This window comes from Phyllobates terribilis, unplaced genomic scaffold, assembly GCF_046119375.1.
Source record: "Phyllobates terribilis strain yellow unplaced genomic scaffold, ASM4611937v1 Scaffold_1__5_contigs__length_1240528914, whole genome shotgun sequence".
NCBI classification, from domain to species: domain Eukaryota; kingdom Metazoa; phylum Chordata; class Amphibia; order Anura; family Dendrobatidae; genus Phyllobates; species Phyllobates terribilis.
The window spans coordinates 906,685,225-906,703,037 of record NW_027362761.1 but is presented as its reverse complement, the minus strand read 5'-3'; the positions used below and the strand labels follow the sequence as shown (position 1 = coordinate 906,703,037).

Below are 17,813 nucleotides of genomic sequence, written 5' to 3'. Positions count from 1 at the left end.
TAACAAAAAACACATGCAAAGGCTTCTGATGCGTTTAAAAAGGTCCCTTAGTCTGTTTCAGTAGGCTCCACAATCATGGGGAAGACTGCTGACTTGACCGATGTCCAGAAGGCAGTCATTGACACACTCCACAAGGAGGATAAGCCACAAAAGGTCATTGCTAAAGAAGCTGGCTGTTCACAGAGTGCTGTATCCAAGCATATTAATGGAAAGTTGAGTGGAAGGAAAAAGTGTGGTAGAAAAAGGTGCACAAGCAACTGGGATAACCGCAGCCTTGAAAGGAATGTTAAGAAAAGGCCATTCAAAAATTTGGGGGAGATTTACAAGGAGTGGACTGCTGCTGGAGTCATTGATTCAAGAGACACCACACACAGACGTATCCAGGACATGGACTACAAGTGTCGCATTCCTTGTGTCAAGCCACTCATGACCAGTAGACAACGCCAGAAGCGTCTTTCCTGGGCCAATGAGAAAAACTGGACTGTTGCTCATTGGTCCAAGGTGTTGTTTTCACCTGAAAGTAAATTTTGATTTTATTTGGAAATCAGGGTCCCAGAGTCTGGAGGAAGAGTGGAGAGGCCACAATCCAAGCTGCTTGAGGTCTAGTGTGAATTTTCCACAATCGGTGATGGTTTCGGGAGCCATGTCATCTGCTGGTGTAGGTCCACTGTGTTTTATCAAGACCAAAGTCAGCGCAGCTGTCTACCAGGAAATTTTAGAGCACTTCATGCTTCCCTCTGCCGACAAGCTTTTTGGAGATGGAAATTTCATTCTCCAGCAGGACTTGGCACCTGTCCACACTGCCAAAAGTACCAATACCTGGTTTACACACAACAGTATCACTGTGCTTGATTGGCCAGCAAACTCGCCTGACCTTAACCCCATAAAAAATCTATGGGGTATTGTCAAGAGGAAGATGAGAGACACCAGACCCGACAATTCAGACAAGCTGAAGGCAAAGCAACCTGGGCTTCCATAACACCTCAGCAGTGCCACAGGCTGATCGCCTCCATGCCACGTCGCACTGATGCAGTAATTGATGCAAAAGGAGCCCCGACCAAGTATTGAGTGCATTTACTGAACATACATTTCAGTAGGCCAACATTTCGGATTTTAAAAACATTTTTCAAGCTGTTGTTATAAAGTATTCTAATTTACTGAGATAATGACTTTTGTGTTTTCAGTGGCTGTAAGTCATAATCGTCAATATTAAAGAGGTTGTCCACTACTTTATCCCTCCCCCCCCTCCATGTATCCCCCGGGGCCCCTAAGACTTTTTGTAATTACCTTATGTTGCTGATAATGCCTGTGAGAATGACTTGCTACATGTTGGGTTGTGGGCGGTGGATGCCGGGTGTGACGCACGGGGGGTAACCCCGTCCACAGCCTGGCATCCACTGTGGAACCAGGAAGATCGTGAGCCCCGGCTGTGGCCTGGACTTGTCGTGACGTCAGCGGATATCAGAGCCGGCTGCACCCCGGGGTCACGTGATGCCTGTGACCGGCCAGTGACAGCGCCGCTCACAGGCATTATCTGCAACAGAAGGTATTTACAAGAAGTCTTAGGGGCCCCGGGGGGATACATGGGGGGGGGGGACATAAAGTAGTGTACAACCCCTTTAACAGGCATAAACACTTGAAATAGATCACTCTGTTTGTAATGACTCTATATATTATGTGAGTTTCACTTTTTGTATTGAAGAACTGAAATAAATTAACTTTTTGATGATATTCTAATTTAGTGAGAAGCACCTGTGTATATATATATATATATATATATATATATATATATATATATATATATATATATTCTTATTTCCTATTTGGGGCGGAATTTCTCGAAAACCCCTCATTCAGATCTATGCACGGAAAATGTGAAATGCCCACTATGTGAAAAATATGTAATGTAAATATAATACCGAATATTTTACGTTTTGTTTCAAAGGTTTGGGAGATTTTGAGCTAAAAAAATGTACAACTAGAGATAGCAACTGAGCTTGGGCGCATTCCCCGTGCACAAGGACAAGGTTCTTCCCGGTGCACACCGATTATCGACAGCCGCTGTAAAGGCGCCCGTGACGTCACTGACAGCTGATTGCGTTCTCTCATGCTAACATTTTTGACCCTCACGGCCGCCGTGTTTGAGGTGACGTATGCCCGCGCTAGACGCTGATTGGTTAGTTTCAATAGTCGCGGGCTACTTGAACTGAGAAAGCTGTGTCTGCTGTAGTGCGCAGGGATTGTACGGCACTGAGGCGGGATAGGCCGGGGTGGATGGGCAGTGGTGGCGCGGTACCGGCCTCGGTTACACTGGTCAGTGCTGCACACATCAGCTTGGGCCTGGAAGACGGGATCGTGCATCGGAGCGCACTCCACAGACTACAGTCCTCCCCTTCACACTGAGCATTACCGGAGGGCCGGGCAAGATGTCACACTTTGTGCTGCGGGATGAGAACCAGGAGAACGTACAGCCCAGGAAGCAGCTGTCCAGCCAGCATGCCCCGCCGGGGGGCCGCACCGTGCTGGGGGTCCTGCAGGAGAACCGGGGGCTGCGCGCCCCGAGAGGAGGGAAACCGCAGGCGCCGGTATGTGCAGCTCCGGGTGATCGGTGCAGCGGTCCGGCCCGTATACTGCACTGATCGCCGCTGATGGGACAGGACTGACAGATACGTGACCTATCCCGCCATTACTGAGCGATGCCTGGCAGACCCTCTGCTGCTCGTCAGCCGGCCATAGCCGCCATTTCTTGGTGCAGAATAATGGAGGGCTGGAGCCTGCCGCACACTACAACTCCCAGCATGTGGTGACAGCCACATGGCTTCTGTGTATGCTGAGGGTTGTAGTCCCTTCCCTGCTGATGGAGCCCAGATATAGGTGCTGAGTGTCCTGAGCCCACAGACCTGACTGTAAATCAGCAGGAGGCTTCTGGGGTAATGCGGGGTCTTCAGTGTATTTGTCATAAGACCCTCTGATACTGACTTGTAGGCCTCCATGTGCTGCCTGACTTACTGATATTTTTATCAGAGCACACTGTAATCTACTGAGTAAAATGGATCTGAGACTTGGTGCTCCCCTACCCTGATCAGGTTAGGACCTCCATGTTGGGGCTGTGGGCAGCAGACACGTCACATGTGTGAATGCAGCCTTAGGCCACACTCCTGCATCTGTGTGACATGTCCTAGTGCTGTCACACTTATGGATTTCTTAGGAGCATGTCCTATTCTCATCTGATTTGTGGCTATTGAAGTAATGGGATCCTTGCAACGGGTGACACTCTAAACAGGAATAGCAGCATTTTGGACACAACTCACCTGCGCTGCGTTCTACAGTACAAGCAGTGGATGGGATTTATAGAAGCCCCATGCCCACTGTGCTTAACGCTTCGTAAGCTCCCCTGCGGTGTGGGATTGAGTTGCAGCATGTCCACTTCTGTAGCGGAGACTAGCATTTTGACTAGTTGAATGTCATTACATGTGGTGGATCCGCATGCACTGACAAGTGTGGAAATGGGCTGCATCCAATGTGCCACTATTCCTGGTCATCGGCACATAGCTTAAAAGTATAATTGCTGCGGATTGTGCACAGCGCCCTTGTGTCCAATCTGCAGCGACCAGACTTTACAGCATAGTGGATGGGATTTATACAAATTCCATGTCCACTATGCGTCTCCTGTGGACACGGTCATGCGGCGTGTATTTACAGACTGCAGCATGGCAATTTCTCTTGTGGAGTCTAGCTTCTCCGCAAGAGAAATTCTTTCAGCGCAATGTATAGGATGCGGTGAATCCGCATGGTTCAATGAACACATGTGGATTCACCTGCGTGCAGTGATTTGGATGCAGCGTAAAGTATACTGCGGTCAAAGCGCTGCCATTGCTGACCGTGTGCACATACTCTAACTGGATAAAATCTGTGCCTGCTTCAGTGTAAGAACTAATGCAACCAGGATGGCACCTGAAGAGGGGAAATCTCTCAGATGGTGACCAGGGCTGTGGAGTCGGTATAAAATGGACCGACTCAGACTCCTAAAATATATAATAAATTGGGTTCAGTAGTACAATGCAGGATGTGATGTAACTGTTTCCATTATTTGGGAAAGTTATCTGTTCTGTTCCTGATCTAAGAATCTCAGCTTTTAGTTGAGATGAATCTGCTGCACTTTATGTACACGCTGAGTAGTGAGGCCGGGCTGTGGAGTCGGGGAAATTGAGGAGTCTGAGGTTTGGCTTACCAACTCCACAGCCCTGATGGGTAACACTCTGAGATGTGACTTTATGAACAAGGCTAACTATAGACTCATCACTAAAATATTACAACAGGAGCCTTAGGATGTGCAGTCCTACATCTCCATTATATTGTGGCTTAATGTTTTGATGTTTCTTATTTTTCAGATTCTTGCAGCAAATAACACCTTGGGCATTAATGATGAGAACTATGGCAGGATCCCAGCTGGGAAGACAGCTGGCAAACAGTCCACCTTTACCATTCATGTGGATGAACCCGACTGTACAAACTATAAGAAACAAGCTCTGGCTAAGAAGCCCATACACGACGAGAACCTGAAGCAGCTGAACTCTGTAGTCATTTCTCTTGGCCAGAGGCAGCCATTGGCACCTATAGACCTGACGACAAGTGTAGGCTTTGGTGAGTCCTCTAGGGTGACAGAATTGAAGTCTTTATGTAAAACGGTCTTAAATGGTATGAGAAGTTTTATGATCAACTGATGAACACTGGCTATCCTGATGTTGTGACCTGGTAATACTGGCTTGTAGCTGGCCCATTCTATCCTAGGTGTTTTACCTAGAACATGGACATATTGGATCCTGTACCCAGGGTGCACCCTTGTACAGATAAATCTGACATCTGGTTTTGTTAGTGCTAAAACACCTGACCTGAATATAGGAACTGCTCAGTTTTGTTTGATTTTTTTTTTTTTTTTTCTCTCTCCTCCTCCTATAGGGTATGTTCATACATGGCACATAATACTGCCTCTATTCACCTGCAGAAAATCATGGCATGTTACAGTATCTGTAAATTCTCTTCCACACTGACGCCTGCAGGTTAAGTTTAGTTGTGCTGTGGGATTTAAGTCCCCGGCTTGTCAAGTTATGCTGCAGACTTCACCCATTACAACTCCGGTGGCAAAATCTGCAGCATTGCTGTTATAATTGTCACTCTTACCACTGGGTTTTATACTACAAGAATTCTACTAACACATCAGGTGTGAACATATCCATAAAGGGAATCTGTCACCTGATTTTTGCTACCTAATGAGGGTGCCATAATGTAGGGGCAGGTAACCTGATTCCAGTGACTTCACTTACTGGGCTCCTTGCACTAATTTTGATCTCATGGTGATGACATTGGTTTTATCACTAGAGAACGAGTAAACCTGTTGTGTAGTGCTCTGTATAGCCCCACCAAAACCACTGATTTACAACTTACTGTGTATAGACAGAAAGCTGCCAACCAGTTGTGGAGGAAGGGTTGTACAGAAGTCCATATTCTGAGAACTAGTAACTATGCAGCAGAGTGTATGTGTTTTTGATAAAAAAAAAAAAAAAAAAAAAAAATGCCTGCACAGTAAGTGATACATTACAGGAATCGGGGTCTCTGTTCCTACATGATGCTGCTCTCAGATGAGGAAGTAAAAACCTGGTGACAGTATTGTAGGGAAAAACTTTAAGGCCATGTTCATTATTGTTCCACTCCTGAATTTGGCTTACAATCAGGAAAAGTATAATAAAACACGTCACCACTCCGGGATTTGGCTTACAGACACTAATGTGAAGTACTGAATGTGGCCTATTGCAATGATGCGTCATGGTTTACAAACTGGTGGAGGTCTTCCTGCTGGAACCCGGTTATCCTCAAAGTGAAAGTGTTTACTAAGGGTCTCTCTCCCTACACAGCAACGCCCAATGGCTCCTTGGTTCTTTTAATCAGGTTCCTGAGGTTGGACCCAAAATGATCAGTCTATTCTGTTTCTGCTAATGCACTTGTCATGTACCTTTTTAATATTCTGCTTGCATCCACCCTAACTACCAGCTGACTTGTGTTAAAGATTCCCCAATGGATATGTCAATTGTGGACGAAGAGGAAAAGAAAGTCAACAGTAATGAAGTCTCGGACTACGCGGAAGAGATTCACACATACCTCAGAGAAATGGAGGTAATCTTCAGCTTTATGGCCGATCGTGACAAGGTCACAAGCTGGTCTGTGGCTGTACATTCAGTTCTCCATGGAAAGCTTACCATAGATTCCCTCCCATTGCTGGGACTTTCAGTTTGTTGTAAAACATAGACAAAAGGTGGGTTATTAAACTAGAGGTTTGTTGCAAAGACTGGGTGCTTATTTCACTGGAGTGAAAGACCTTACTCACAAATTGATCAAAAAAATTAATAATTTATTGGTGGTTTTTCTTCACTCATATCCAAAAAGTTATTACACCACGATTAAGTATAGCAATGTTTCAGGTAACTTTCCCTTATTCAGGCTAAGAGTGGGTATGTGTTTAAAAAAAATAAATAAATAAATAAATAAATTCCTGCAGGGGGGGGGGGGGACGACGACATTTGTACCAGTATATGAAGGGATGCAACAGCTGGGCTGTCAAAAGAATCCAGAGTGGAAGTTACCATTGCATCCCTTCATATACTGGTACAAGTGAATTTGTCATGCAAGAACATTCCACATCCCACTCAAAGCCTGATGAAGGGTACATTGCTGTACTTTACGTTGTGGTGTAATAACTTTTCTTAAAAATAATAATAATTCTGTGTGCTATTTTATACACTGTTAGTTCACTAAAAAGACAAAGAGGATGAATGAGTATATTGGCATAATTAAGCTTTACTAAAAATGTATTAGTACAGCAGTATCAAAAGGTATAAAGACAATGTATAAATATGTGGATCAAAAAAGTTCCACCATATCATAGGACCCATGGATAAATAAAGGACTCAATACCTAAACACTGCATCATAGATTAGAGATGAAGGAATATGCACAAAAAGAAATCGCCATGAATAAGCGTGGGTCCCCCAAGGAATACGTCCTGGGGGGAACCACGGAAACGCATGGACTAAGCAGGATGGGTTCAAATCAGTGACTGAAGTAAACACTTCACCTAGAGATGCCATCCAGCAAAGTGTAGCTAAAAAATAGGTAAGAGGAGAAAGGTGGGAAGAGGTGGTACAAGCAAACATTAAGAGTATAACCTAATGAGATGGGGTGGGGGGGGGGTCAGGTCAGTTAAGTAAGAAAAAAAAATATCGTTAAATTCAACATATAATATATCACATGACCAAAGTGACTCGCCCACAAGATTATAGAATGTTGCTCGTATAAGGGACAAGAGAGGGCTGGTAACTCCCGTCAGGAACAGGCCTCGACGTGCGTTTCGCGACTGCTTTCTCAAGAGGCATAGATGCGGAGGACTAGAGGACCTTTTTATGCCCACCCCTAGAGGATCTCATGGCCATTTGTTTTTGTGCATATTCCTTCATCTCTAATCTATGATGCACTGTTTAGGTATTGAGTCCTTTATTTATCCATTGGTCCTATGATATGGTGGGACTTTTTGATCCACATATTTTTACATTGTCTTTATACCTTTTGATACTGCTGTACTAACAAATTTTTAATAATGAAGCTTAATTATGCCAATATACTCATTCGTCCTTAGTCTTTTTATTGATCTTTTGAGTAGGTGTTTTTCGCAGCTATGGTGTGAGTGGGTAGCCCTTCCACACCACCAATCTGCTATTTGCAATATGCTGGCCAAAGTGTTTTCCACTTAGTGTATTTTATGACAGTGAACTAAGTATAACCTTGCAGCATAGACATTAAACTTAGAATTACTGAATCATAAATGCAGCTCTGCTAATCCAAATGGCAATCTTAAGTCTGCACATAAAAGCTAGTCTGGCATCTATAGGGCTCCCAGACATTAAATCGCCACTCCAGCTTTTTTTTTTTCTTTTTGGCCCTTCACAGCTGGAGTGGTGATTTAAACGTAAGTCCCCTGCCCCTGGTCATATACTCTGGCACCATCTTTTGAGCACAGCTGAGTGTCAGGAACTCAAAAGCTACGTTGCAAGCCATCAATGCAAGTCAGAAGAAGGTGCTCATAGACTTACACTGATTAGTGACCTCCGGCCTCGCTCCATGAAACGCTGTAGGAGATGGACCAGAGCAGTGATGAAAACAAACGCTAGAAGGTGAGTATCAGACAGGACAGGTGACATAGATTTTAAGCACCACTCCAGCGCTGAAATAAAAAGAATAAACACTGGAGTGGAGCTTTAACAATTTCTAAGTGGGTTCATGACTGGTGGCCAGTAACTGGACTATCCAAAATAATCACTTTCTGTGGCAAAATCTGCAGGTATTCTAAACTGACCTCGTACATGACTCTTAATAAAAGTAATGGGCAAGGTGTGGATTTGAAAAATGCATGCTATGGGCAAACTTGTTATATGGGATGAAATGCCTTGAAAATCCCATCTGTGTATTGAAATTTATAAACTATGCAGTGACTATCTGACAATGCATGTACAAAACCCCTAGTGGTTATCCTGTGTAATTTGGGGAACCTGCACTTGTCATGTCCTCTGGCTGGTTGCCTGCTTCAGTGTTGGGTCAGATCTGTAGTTGGCATGCTGGAGCAGGGCTCAAATTGTATTGTCTAACAAAAGCGCAGCTGTCGGCAGGATTGTGCTTAGTAAACCACATACACTGTCAGGTGGGTGACATTACACTGATTAATATGATACCTTGGTTGATATCTGTCCTGTGGTTCTTGTGTAATCTTTACTTTGTTTGGAGATAACGATATGATCATGCTTCGGGGTGGGGGTGCTCTATCTGGTGCTCTGCTTATATATTCATCTGTATGCTCTTATGACAGGTCACTGTGCCTTCACTGACCTGCCTCCTATTTTACATAATGCATCTAGTTGTGCAGGGCTAGGTAAGAGGCAGGTCAGTGAAGGCACAGTGAGCTGTCATAAGAGCATACAGATGAATATGTAAGCAGAGCACAAAATAGAGCGCCCCCCCACAGGCCAACCCGAAGCACGAGAATATCTTTCTCTCTAAACTGAAAGTAAAGATTACACAAGAACCACAGGACGGATTTCATCAACCAAGGTATCATATTATTCAGTGTAATGTCGCCCACCTGACAGTGTATGTAGTTTACTGAGCACAATCCTGCTGACAGCTGCGCTTTAAGAGCCAGAACAGTGTGCTAAACCTGCTGGAGTCTTGAATACTTCTGTACATGGTATCTGTACTTGCAGTATTACTGCAGGTCCATTCTCAGCTGCACAGCAGGCTGTAAATGTGTGGTTTTAGGTTTTGTAGAGTTTGCTTTTGTGGCACTATACATCACAGTATATTAACCTTGGGCCAATAAAATCAACTGCTTTGTTTAGATGTTTACTATGTAAACAAGAAGGGTCTGATCATGCACATTGCCTTGCTGGATGATTATCCTCTTGCTTTAAGGCCAACCTGGTAAAGTGCAGGCCACATACAGCTCTTTATCTGGTCTGGGACAGTTATCCTGCACTACACCGCCAGCTCTTTGACTGGTTTCTGGATCATCAGCTCTCTTCCAGCCAATGTCTGAGTGCAGCAGGTACAACTATGGGGAGGTTGTCTGTGGGACATCAGTGTTAGGACCTGTGGTGAAGGACTGGTGCAGTAAGATACACTTCATAAAAAGCTAATTATATGGTTTCAATTTGCTGCTACTAGTAAGTGTTCTGATAAGCCCTATTGTAACATGTAGCAGCAGTGGCACACTTAATATTGATTGGAATTAAGTGATCAATTATGCTCATTGTTTTTTTATATTTTGTTTTGGCCCTCCCAGTTACTCTCCTGTGGCCCATTAGGAAAATTGCCCACCCCCTCTAACATGCAGGCATTAAGTTGCTGGTGTTCTCTCTCCCACCTCCCCCAGATGATCAACTGTAACCTGTGAGCCTGGCCTTCAAAAATTCAACACCCCAAAAAAACAATTTCTCCCCTTCCAAAGCCTGTTCTCAATTGAGCTCTTATCATATTTCACTGGGATTGGATCTAAGTGGCTTGTTTTTGTTTTAAGGCTATATATTTATTTTTTTTTTTCCTACAGATAAAATGTAAACCAAAATCTGGCTATATGCAGAAACAACCAGACATAACAAATAACATGCGTGCCATCCTGGTTGACTGGCTGGTTGAAGTTGGTGAAGAGTATAAGTTGCAAAATGAAACCCTGTACCTGGCTGTAAACTACATAGACCGGTTCCTATCCTCAATGTCTGTGCTGAGGGGAAAACTCCAGCTTGTCGGCACTGCTGCTATGCTACTGGCCTCGTAAGTGCTCTTCTCTTACAGAAGTTCTTAACACTTATCAAACCCCCAGAATCTTCTAACAGATCTTTCTCAATTCAGTAAGTTTGAAGAGATCTACCCACCAGAAGTGGCAGAATTTGTCTACATAACTGATGACACTTACAACAAGAAGCAAGTCCTTAAAATGGAACATTTGGTGCTTAAAGTTCTCTCTTTTGACCTTGCGGCTCCAACCATTATCCAATACCTCAATCAGTACTTCAGGCATCAACCGGTGACTTCAAAGGTGGAAAGCTTGTGCTTGGTATGTGCTATCATCACTTGGGTTTATGATGCTTTTTGCAATGTGCATTCGAAGTGCCAAAAAATATGAACACTTAGGCTGTGTGCCCACGATGCGTTTTTCAAGCGTTTACGCTGCGGAACTTCGGCAGCTTAAACGCTTGGTAAACCTTCCCCCATGGTCTCCAATGCAATTCCGCACTTTCAATGCCCATGCTGCGTATTTTTCCGCAGCGTTTATGCTGCGCTCAAATCCGCAGCATGTCCATTAATTTTGCGGAAGCGCTGAGTTTTCGCCGCCATTGACTAGCATTAGAGCACGCCAATTCCGCAAGACTGCATCTGTACTTGCGTAATTGGCGCGTTCTAATGTGCGGATGGTACCCGGGTGTGGAGGACAGGAGACGCTCCTCCACACCCAGGTACCATTAAAAGCTGTAAAATAAAGATTATATTCACCTTCTGACGGCCTCCGGACTCCTTCTCTGTGCTTGCTGATGGATCGCGCAGGACTGAAGGACCTGTGCTGACATCAGTCATGTGACGGGAGGTCTTTCAGTACAGCGTACCACGATCTGCTGGCAGCCAGCACAGGAGCGCAGCAAAACTCAGGAGGGCCATCAGAAGGTAAGTATAGGTTTATTTTTAACCATTCTCTCGGGTCACACTATATAAATCCATGCAACCAGCATGGATATATATAGTATGACCTAGTTGTCACAAGCACTTTCCAAGTGATGCTAAAATCGCTTGGAAAGCGCTTGACAACCCGCATGTGAACGCTTCATTTCCGCTTGTCCCTGGCAGGAAAAACACATTTACAACCTGCATGGTTTTTTTTTTTTTTTTTTTTCTGCCAGGGAGATGCAGAAACGCTCAGGAAAAAATCCTGAGCATTTCTGCATCGTGGGCACATAGCCTTAGAGTACTGATCTCCAACCTTGTTACTGCCCTTCTTAAGGGTGCTTTCACACTGCTTTCTGGCACCTGTTTGTTGGGGCTTGTGTCCTAACCCTCTGCAAAACCGAACTCTGGAGTATGCGCTGACAGAGCATAGACTACAATGGTGCCACTAGAGCGAATATATGCTCTGTCACACCTGAAAATGCACATAACCCTACTGGAGGTGGACACCCAGATGCAGTCTACTACGCCTGGGTGACAACCACCAGTAGTATACACCTGAAAATTATGTACGACAGAGCACATGGTCTCTGGCACCATTGGTCTACTACCCAGGCATATGTCCAACTCTTCCCCCCCCCCCCCCCCCCCCCCCTCAGCACAGGATTTGGACATTGGCTCCAATGATTGGGATCTAGTACCTATGCAAAAGGGTCACTAGCTTTGCATGCTGGAAGTTAAGACCCAACTTTTGGTAAAGTGAAACTATTCCTAGTAGGTGGCACTTGATATCTGAGGCTGCTCACTGTTTTTAGTAATTGAGGGGGGGGATCAGTTTCTGGCACCCAATGTGAGCAGCATAATGTAGAGACAAAGGCCCTGATTCCTGTGATGTTGCCTTACTTGGTGTAGCATGGGGGGAATCAAAGCTACATGATTATCACTGTAGGACTAATAAACTAGCTGCCACTTAGTCCTTCATATTCAGCTCTGTATAAACCACTGGGCAAAAAGCTGCCAATCATTGGGGGGGGGGGTTTATCAGAGTACTGATCTGCAGCCCAGGTCTCTTCCCCCTACATCATACTCTGGCTCGTGTGCCAAATCTGGCCCGCAGGGTGAATATATCTGGCCTTCAATACTAGAACCACTACCCCTATAGCTGTTCTGCATTGAGGACTTTTGTGGGGCCCAGTATACTCGTTGGCCCACAGCTCTGTCCAAGTTCTTCATCTTGGCCCTCTGTTTGAGCTTGCCATCCCTGCCCTACACCATGCTGCTGACATGGGTTGGAAGCATTGTTCATGGCCCATGTTGTGTGTGTACTCAGGAGTTATTGCTGTAGTTACACCTGTGGGGGTGATAAAAGCACACAAATGCTTCTTAATAAACTGACCTTCTGTTTCCAGTTTTTAGGAGAGCTCAGCTTGATTGATGCGGACCCTTTCCTCAGGTTCCTGCCTTCAGTTGTGGCTGCCGCAGCCTTCGTCATTGCAAACTATACCGTTAATGAGGAGACCTGGGTATGTCTTGTCAACTTCCACTCTGATTAAAATCATGCAAGACTACAATTTCTTCTTAACCCCTTAGTGACCAGGCCAGATTTTTCAAATCTGATTCACTTTGTGGCAACTCTGGAATGTTCATATCCCAGTGATTCTACGACCCCCCCCCCCCCCAAGGGAGATTTACAAAACGTATTTTTTTTTTTTTTTTTTTAGGGACCTGTTCAGTTTTAAAGTGACTTTAAGATAGAGAGAGAGAGATATAGATATAGATATATTTATATTATATGGAACCATCCCCCAAAAGTGATAGTTTTGAATATGTTGACTGATGCAGTTTTGAAAATGCTGTCATGTGTTTATGAACCCTTCAGGTATCTTTCAAGAATTAATGCAGTGGCATGACGGGAAGAAGGTTTTTACCATCTAAATGTTGCTGACTTCTGAACAGACCACTATAGCTGTCAGACTTTATGGCTGTTATTTTGTCATGGATTGCCATTGCTTTATCAGGGCCACACAATCATGATCTCTAGGTGCAGATGGGGTAGAAGAGGGAGCCCCCTGCTGTTAACCATCTAGATGCCATTATCATTATCAACTGCAGCATTTTGAGGGGTTAAATGGCCATGGTTGGTGACAATACCAATCATGACTGATGCAGTAGGATGTCAGCTATAGTGCACAGCTGATGACTGCTTCACTTTCACCTGTCAGGATGCTATTCACTTATCTCGGGTCAGTTTTAAGTCATATTGATGGTCACTAAGGGGTGACATAGCTGAAGAGTGTAATGGTGGTGGAGCAATTAAACACTATCCTCTTTAACTTGTATATTTGCAGCCAGACTCATTGGCCAAATTCACAGGCTATACATTGGAAAGTCTTAAACCTTGTATATTGGATCTCTATCAAACCTACCTCTCTGCAGCAACCCACCAACAACAGGCTGTCCGTGAGAAATACAAGCATTCAAAGTGAGTGACCTCAAGCTCCTATTACTGAAGCTTCTATTTTTGCTTTGCTAAGTTACAAATCTCAATGTTGACCATCTTATTGCATCTTTTGCAGATGAACAGTTTTCCAGTTACATTTAAGTGTTAGTTTACTACTGTCCATTTAGCTGCATTGCATGTAGAGGGGGTCTGTCAGGCGCTTTGTGGTGCACAAGCCGCATGAATTACAGCCAGACAATTCTCATGCTCGGCTTCCAAGAAGTTCTACTTTAGTTTGGTGTCCAGCGAGTTCTTCAGTCTGGAGCTGCCTCTTCCCAGTGCTGCAGGTGACTGACAGGACTCGGTAGACAAAGAACAATCGCCTGCTGTGGACCTGGGAGAAGCCAGACTAGATGAGTCTTGTATTCCAGTCATGTGGTGTGCGCAGCATGAGTCTCCTCATGTATTCCCTTAATGACAGGGCCAGATTTGCACTTTTTTTTGTTCCCCTTCTTCCCAGAGCCATAACTGTATGTTTTGGGGGGTAATATGGCCAAGTGAGGACTTGTACAACTCGTCCTGCATAAAAACTTTTGAACACCACTGATTTTACAATATAGTGTACTGGAAAACAGGGAAAATTCCAAATGCAGTGAAATGGCAAAGTGTGTGTGTGTGTGTGTGTGTGTGTGTGTGTTTTTACGATGTTCACTAAATGCTAAAACTTACCTGCCAACATAATTCTCCAGGTCATTACAATTTCATAGTTACCAAACATGTATAGGTTCATTTTTAATTAAGTGGTGAAAAAATCCAAAGTTTAAAGTCGCCATTTTCTGAGACCTGTAGCGTCTCCATTTTTAAGGATCTGGGGCAAGGTGAGGGCTTTTTGTGCATCAAGCTAACTTTTATTGATGCCATTTTGGGGTTGATATGTTTTGATTACCTGTTATTGCAATATTGCAGCGACCAAAAGTAATTCTGGCTTTTTTTTTTTTTTTTTTATTGTGCCATTTACCATCTGATCAATAAAAATAATTAATTGGGTAATACTGAACGTGGTGATACTGTGTATGTGTATATAGATGGCACACTCATACCCTCCTGGCAATGACAACTGCAGGGGTCTCCTCCAGACCCCAGGCTGCCATGCCAACCCATCGGCGGCCCATGGTCATGTGACACGGGAGCCAATCGGCGGGACTTATGACATGCTTCCGCAGCCTTGTAGCATGCCATTGTTAGAGATTGACCGGCATTTAACATGTTAACAGCCACAGGTGGATCGCGATTCAAGTGCGGCTGTTAGGGGCACAACAGCTCTCATGTCGCCGGAGCCCATGCCAAAGGGAGACCCCTGACATGTGCTGCACATGTCGGAAAGGGGTTAAAGGGTATTTGTCAGCAGATTTGTTACCTCTTCTAACAGCCACCTAATGTAGGCAATGATAAGCTGAGTCCAACAGTGATACAGTAAGGCAGATGCTGGCTGTATTCAGCTGGCACATGCCCTGAATGGTGCCAACTGTAGTCACCTGATAACATACACATCACACCCCAATATACATGTATTGGGGAATGCTTTAATTGAAAAAGTGGACAAGGCACAATCTGCGGAGGGGAGGGAGTGTTCTGCTAACTACAAACTTTGCCAGTGACGCAGCTGATGGCCAGGGATTGTAGAGGATACGCCTGCCTCAACTAGGGGTTCCCCGTGCAATATGATGTAAAGTATCTGCCATAAAGTCTTGTTACTGACTGTTGTCCCTCTTGCTCCACAGGTATCATGCTGTAGCAACAATTGAACCTCCAGAGCCCCTATCTATATTTTTGTAACAGTACCAGACTTTTAATGTATATTTACAAAGCACATAATGTACAGTTTTTCTATCCTTTTGTAATTCTATTGTGTATCATTGAACTGATCATACAGAATTATGATACAATATTTTAGATTTTTATGGGTTTTAAACTTTGTAAATTTTATGTATTTGCAATATTGTTAGATTAGTTAGCTATGCTCTTATAAATCTGTGGTGCAGTTTGCACTAACAAAGCAGTTATATTTGTTAACGATATTCATCACTGTTATTGACAATAAATGTTAACTAAACTACAACCCAAGTGTACAGCGACTTCACTGACTTTCTAAGTGGGGTTTTTAACCCACAGACAAAATGGTGTAATGGCATGTGGAATTTTAAGATTTCTAAGAGTGCGGTCATATTTAATACTAATGTGGTTGATTTGTGTATTTCCACCCCTTGACACATTAGAAAATGTCCTGGGATGGGGTTCACATAGCCAATGTCGGCTACATTATGTAGTCAATCTCTCCGGTTAACCACTTGGATGCCCCTGGAATCTGACACAAGAGTAACAGTATGGCACCTGCTGAAGGCCCCTTACCACATGGGGGTGGGGGAAACCGTGGCATTTAAGTGATTAATGTATAATATTTCACCGCTGAGACAGCCACAGTGTAGGAGATGCAATCAGTGACCACAGTATCTTAAAGGGTTGTCCCACAAGGTACACTATAATACATCTTAGTTTCACAATTGAATGTTAAAGACTTATACTGTAAATACTTTGCTGTTCATGTCTAATGTCTTGAGTATTCTGCCACTTCAGGTAACATCTCCTGATGAAAACAATCCAAAAAATAGGCACTGGCCAATCAAAAGGCTAAAAAAATTTAAGACTCTTTTAGGAAATTAACATTTTCTTATTGTGCTTCAAGAAATAAGATGGGGGGGGGGGACTCCAACTCCTAAATTTCCATAACTGACTCCCTCATACATGGCTCATGTTTAAGTGATAAACTTACTGCAGCACAGATTCGTCTACTCTAGACCCATAAGGTGATCGAGCAGTTATAGGGTAGGCGGGCATAGGTTCATTGAGCAGTATAATGGGGTCACTTATGGCAGGGGTTCTGCTGTTCAGGGACTCTTCCAATGTGACATGGCACCCACAAACATTCCAATATAGTAGTCATTCGCGTCTGAGTGACACTGGTGGGAAAAAGTTTGTCCATATATGGGATATCATGCTACTCTGGAGAAGTTGTGCAACTCCATTTTCTCCTAATGGTCCACTTGAATATTAAACTTGGGGCTAAATTTTTTTTGAAAAATTAAAATTTTCACACCAAGCCCAATCATTTTTAAACTACAAAATTCACAATTGTATGCTAGATCCCTGAATGAATTCTTCAAAGGGTGTAGTTTCCAAAAATGGGATCACTAGTGGGGGTTCTCTGCTGCTTTGGCTCCTCAGTAGCTCTCCTAATAACATGCGCTACAAACTCAGTTCTAGCAAAATTGTGCTCCAAACGTCAATGCTTCTCCTTGCCTTCCATGTGTCCAAACAATAGCTTCCAACCACATATAGGGGGTATCCCTGTACTCAGGAGAAATTACACAACAAACTGTGGTATCCGATTTCTTTTCTCATTTTCACAAGGGAGGAAAAAATAAATTTGGGGCTAGCTCAACATTTTTGTTAATGTAATTTCATTTTCACAGCTCAATATTGTCACAAATGTATAACTAGTGGGTTCAAGATGCTCATTCCACTCCTAGAAAATTTCCTTAAGGGGTGTTTCCAAAATATAGCAACTTGTCAGGGGTGGGGTGGTTTGGCACCTCAGGGGCTGTGCAAATGTGACATGGCGTCAAGTCTATTCTAGCAAAACTTGCACTAGTTTGCATTAAATCTTGTGAGGCACCTAAAGGGTTAACAAACTTTTTAATGTGGTTATAAATCCTGGTATGCGTTGCACCCCTCACACCCCAATCCTGGTATGCATGGTCCAGGATTGTGCAGCGCCAGAGTATACGAGTGTCCATACCACACTGTCCGGTGCCATTTTGTCTGAAGACACACTGCAAATGTGTGTCCAGTAAAATGGTGCCGTATAGCGCATGCGCAGATTCCGACACCTCACTCCTGGCCCCGGTCTCTGGCAAAGAGGTGCTGCGGCAATGCTCCTCCCGATTAGGTAAGTATGGCGCCAGAGATCGTGGTATGCGCTCAGTGTCTACACATACCGTGATGTCCGCTGCCATACACCCCTCTCGCCTGTAACGGCTCCATGCCTGCTTCTGTCTGG

General features: G+C 44.1%; 1 protein-coding gene across 1 annotated transcript; it reads left to right on the top strand.

Annotated features, from left to right (window-relative positions):
• Nucleotides 1-2,155: 2,155 nt before the first annotated feature.
• On the top strand, nucleotides 2,156-15,815 carry CCNA2 (cyclin A2). The gene is made up of 8 exons (XM_073641201.1): nucleotides 2,156-2,585; nucleotides 4,392-4,644; nucleotides 6,065-6,171; nucleotides 10,148-10,371; nucleotides 10,450-10,654; nucleotides 12,666-12,779; nucleotides 13,605-13,738; nucleotides 15,478-15,815. Exons 1-8 carry the CDS (start codon nucleotides 2,427-2,429, stop codon nucleotides 15,530-15,532), a joined length of 1,251 nt encoding a protein of 416 aa, XP_073497302.1. The 5' UTR covers nucleotides 2,156-2,426; the 3' UTR covers nucleotides 15,533-15,815.
• The last annotated feature ends 1,998 nt before the right edge of the window (nucleotides 15,816-17,813 follow it).

Coding starts and splice junctions, on each gene's coding strand:
- CCNA2 (XM_073641201.1), top strand. CDS start 2,427: ATGTCACACTTTGTGCTGCGGGATGAGAACCAGGAGAACGTACAGCCC. Junction 4,645..6,064: donor GACGACAAGTGTAGGCTTTG/GTGAGTCCTCTA, acceptor CTTGTGTTAAAG/ATTCCCCAATGGATATGTCA. Junction 12,780..13,604: donor CCGTTAATGAGGAGACCTGG/GTATGTCTTGTC, acceptor GTATATTTGCAG/CCAGACTCATTGGCCAAATT.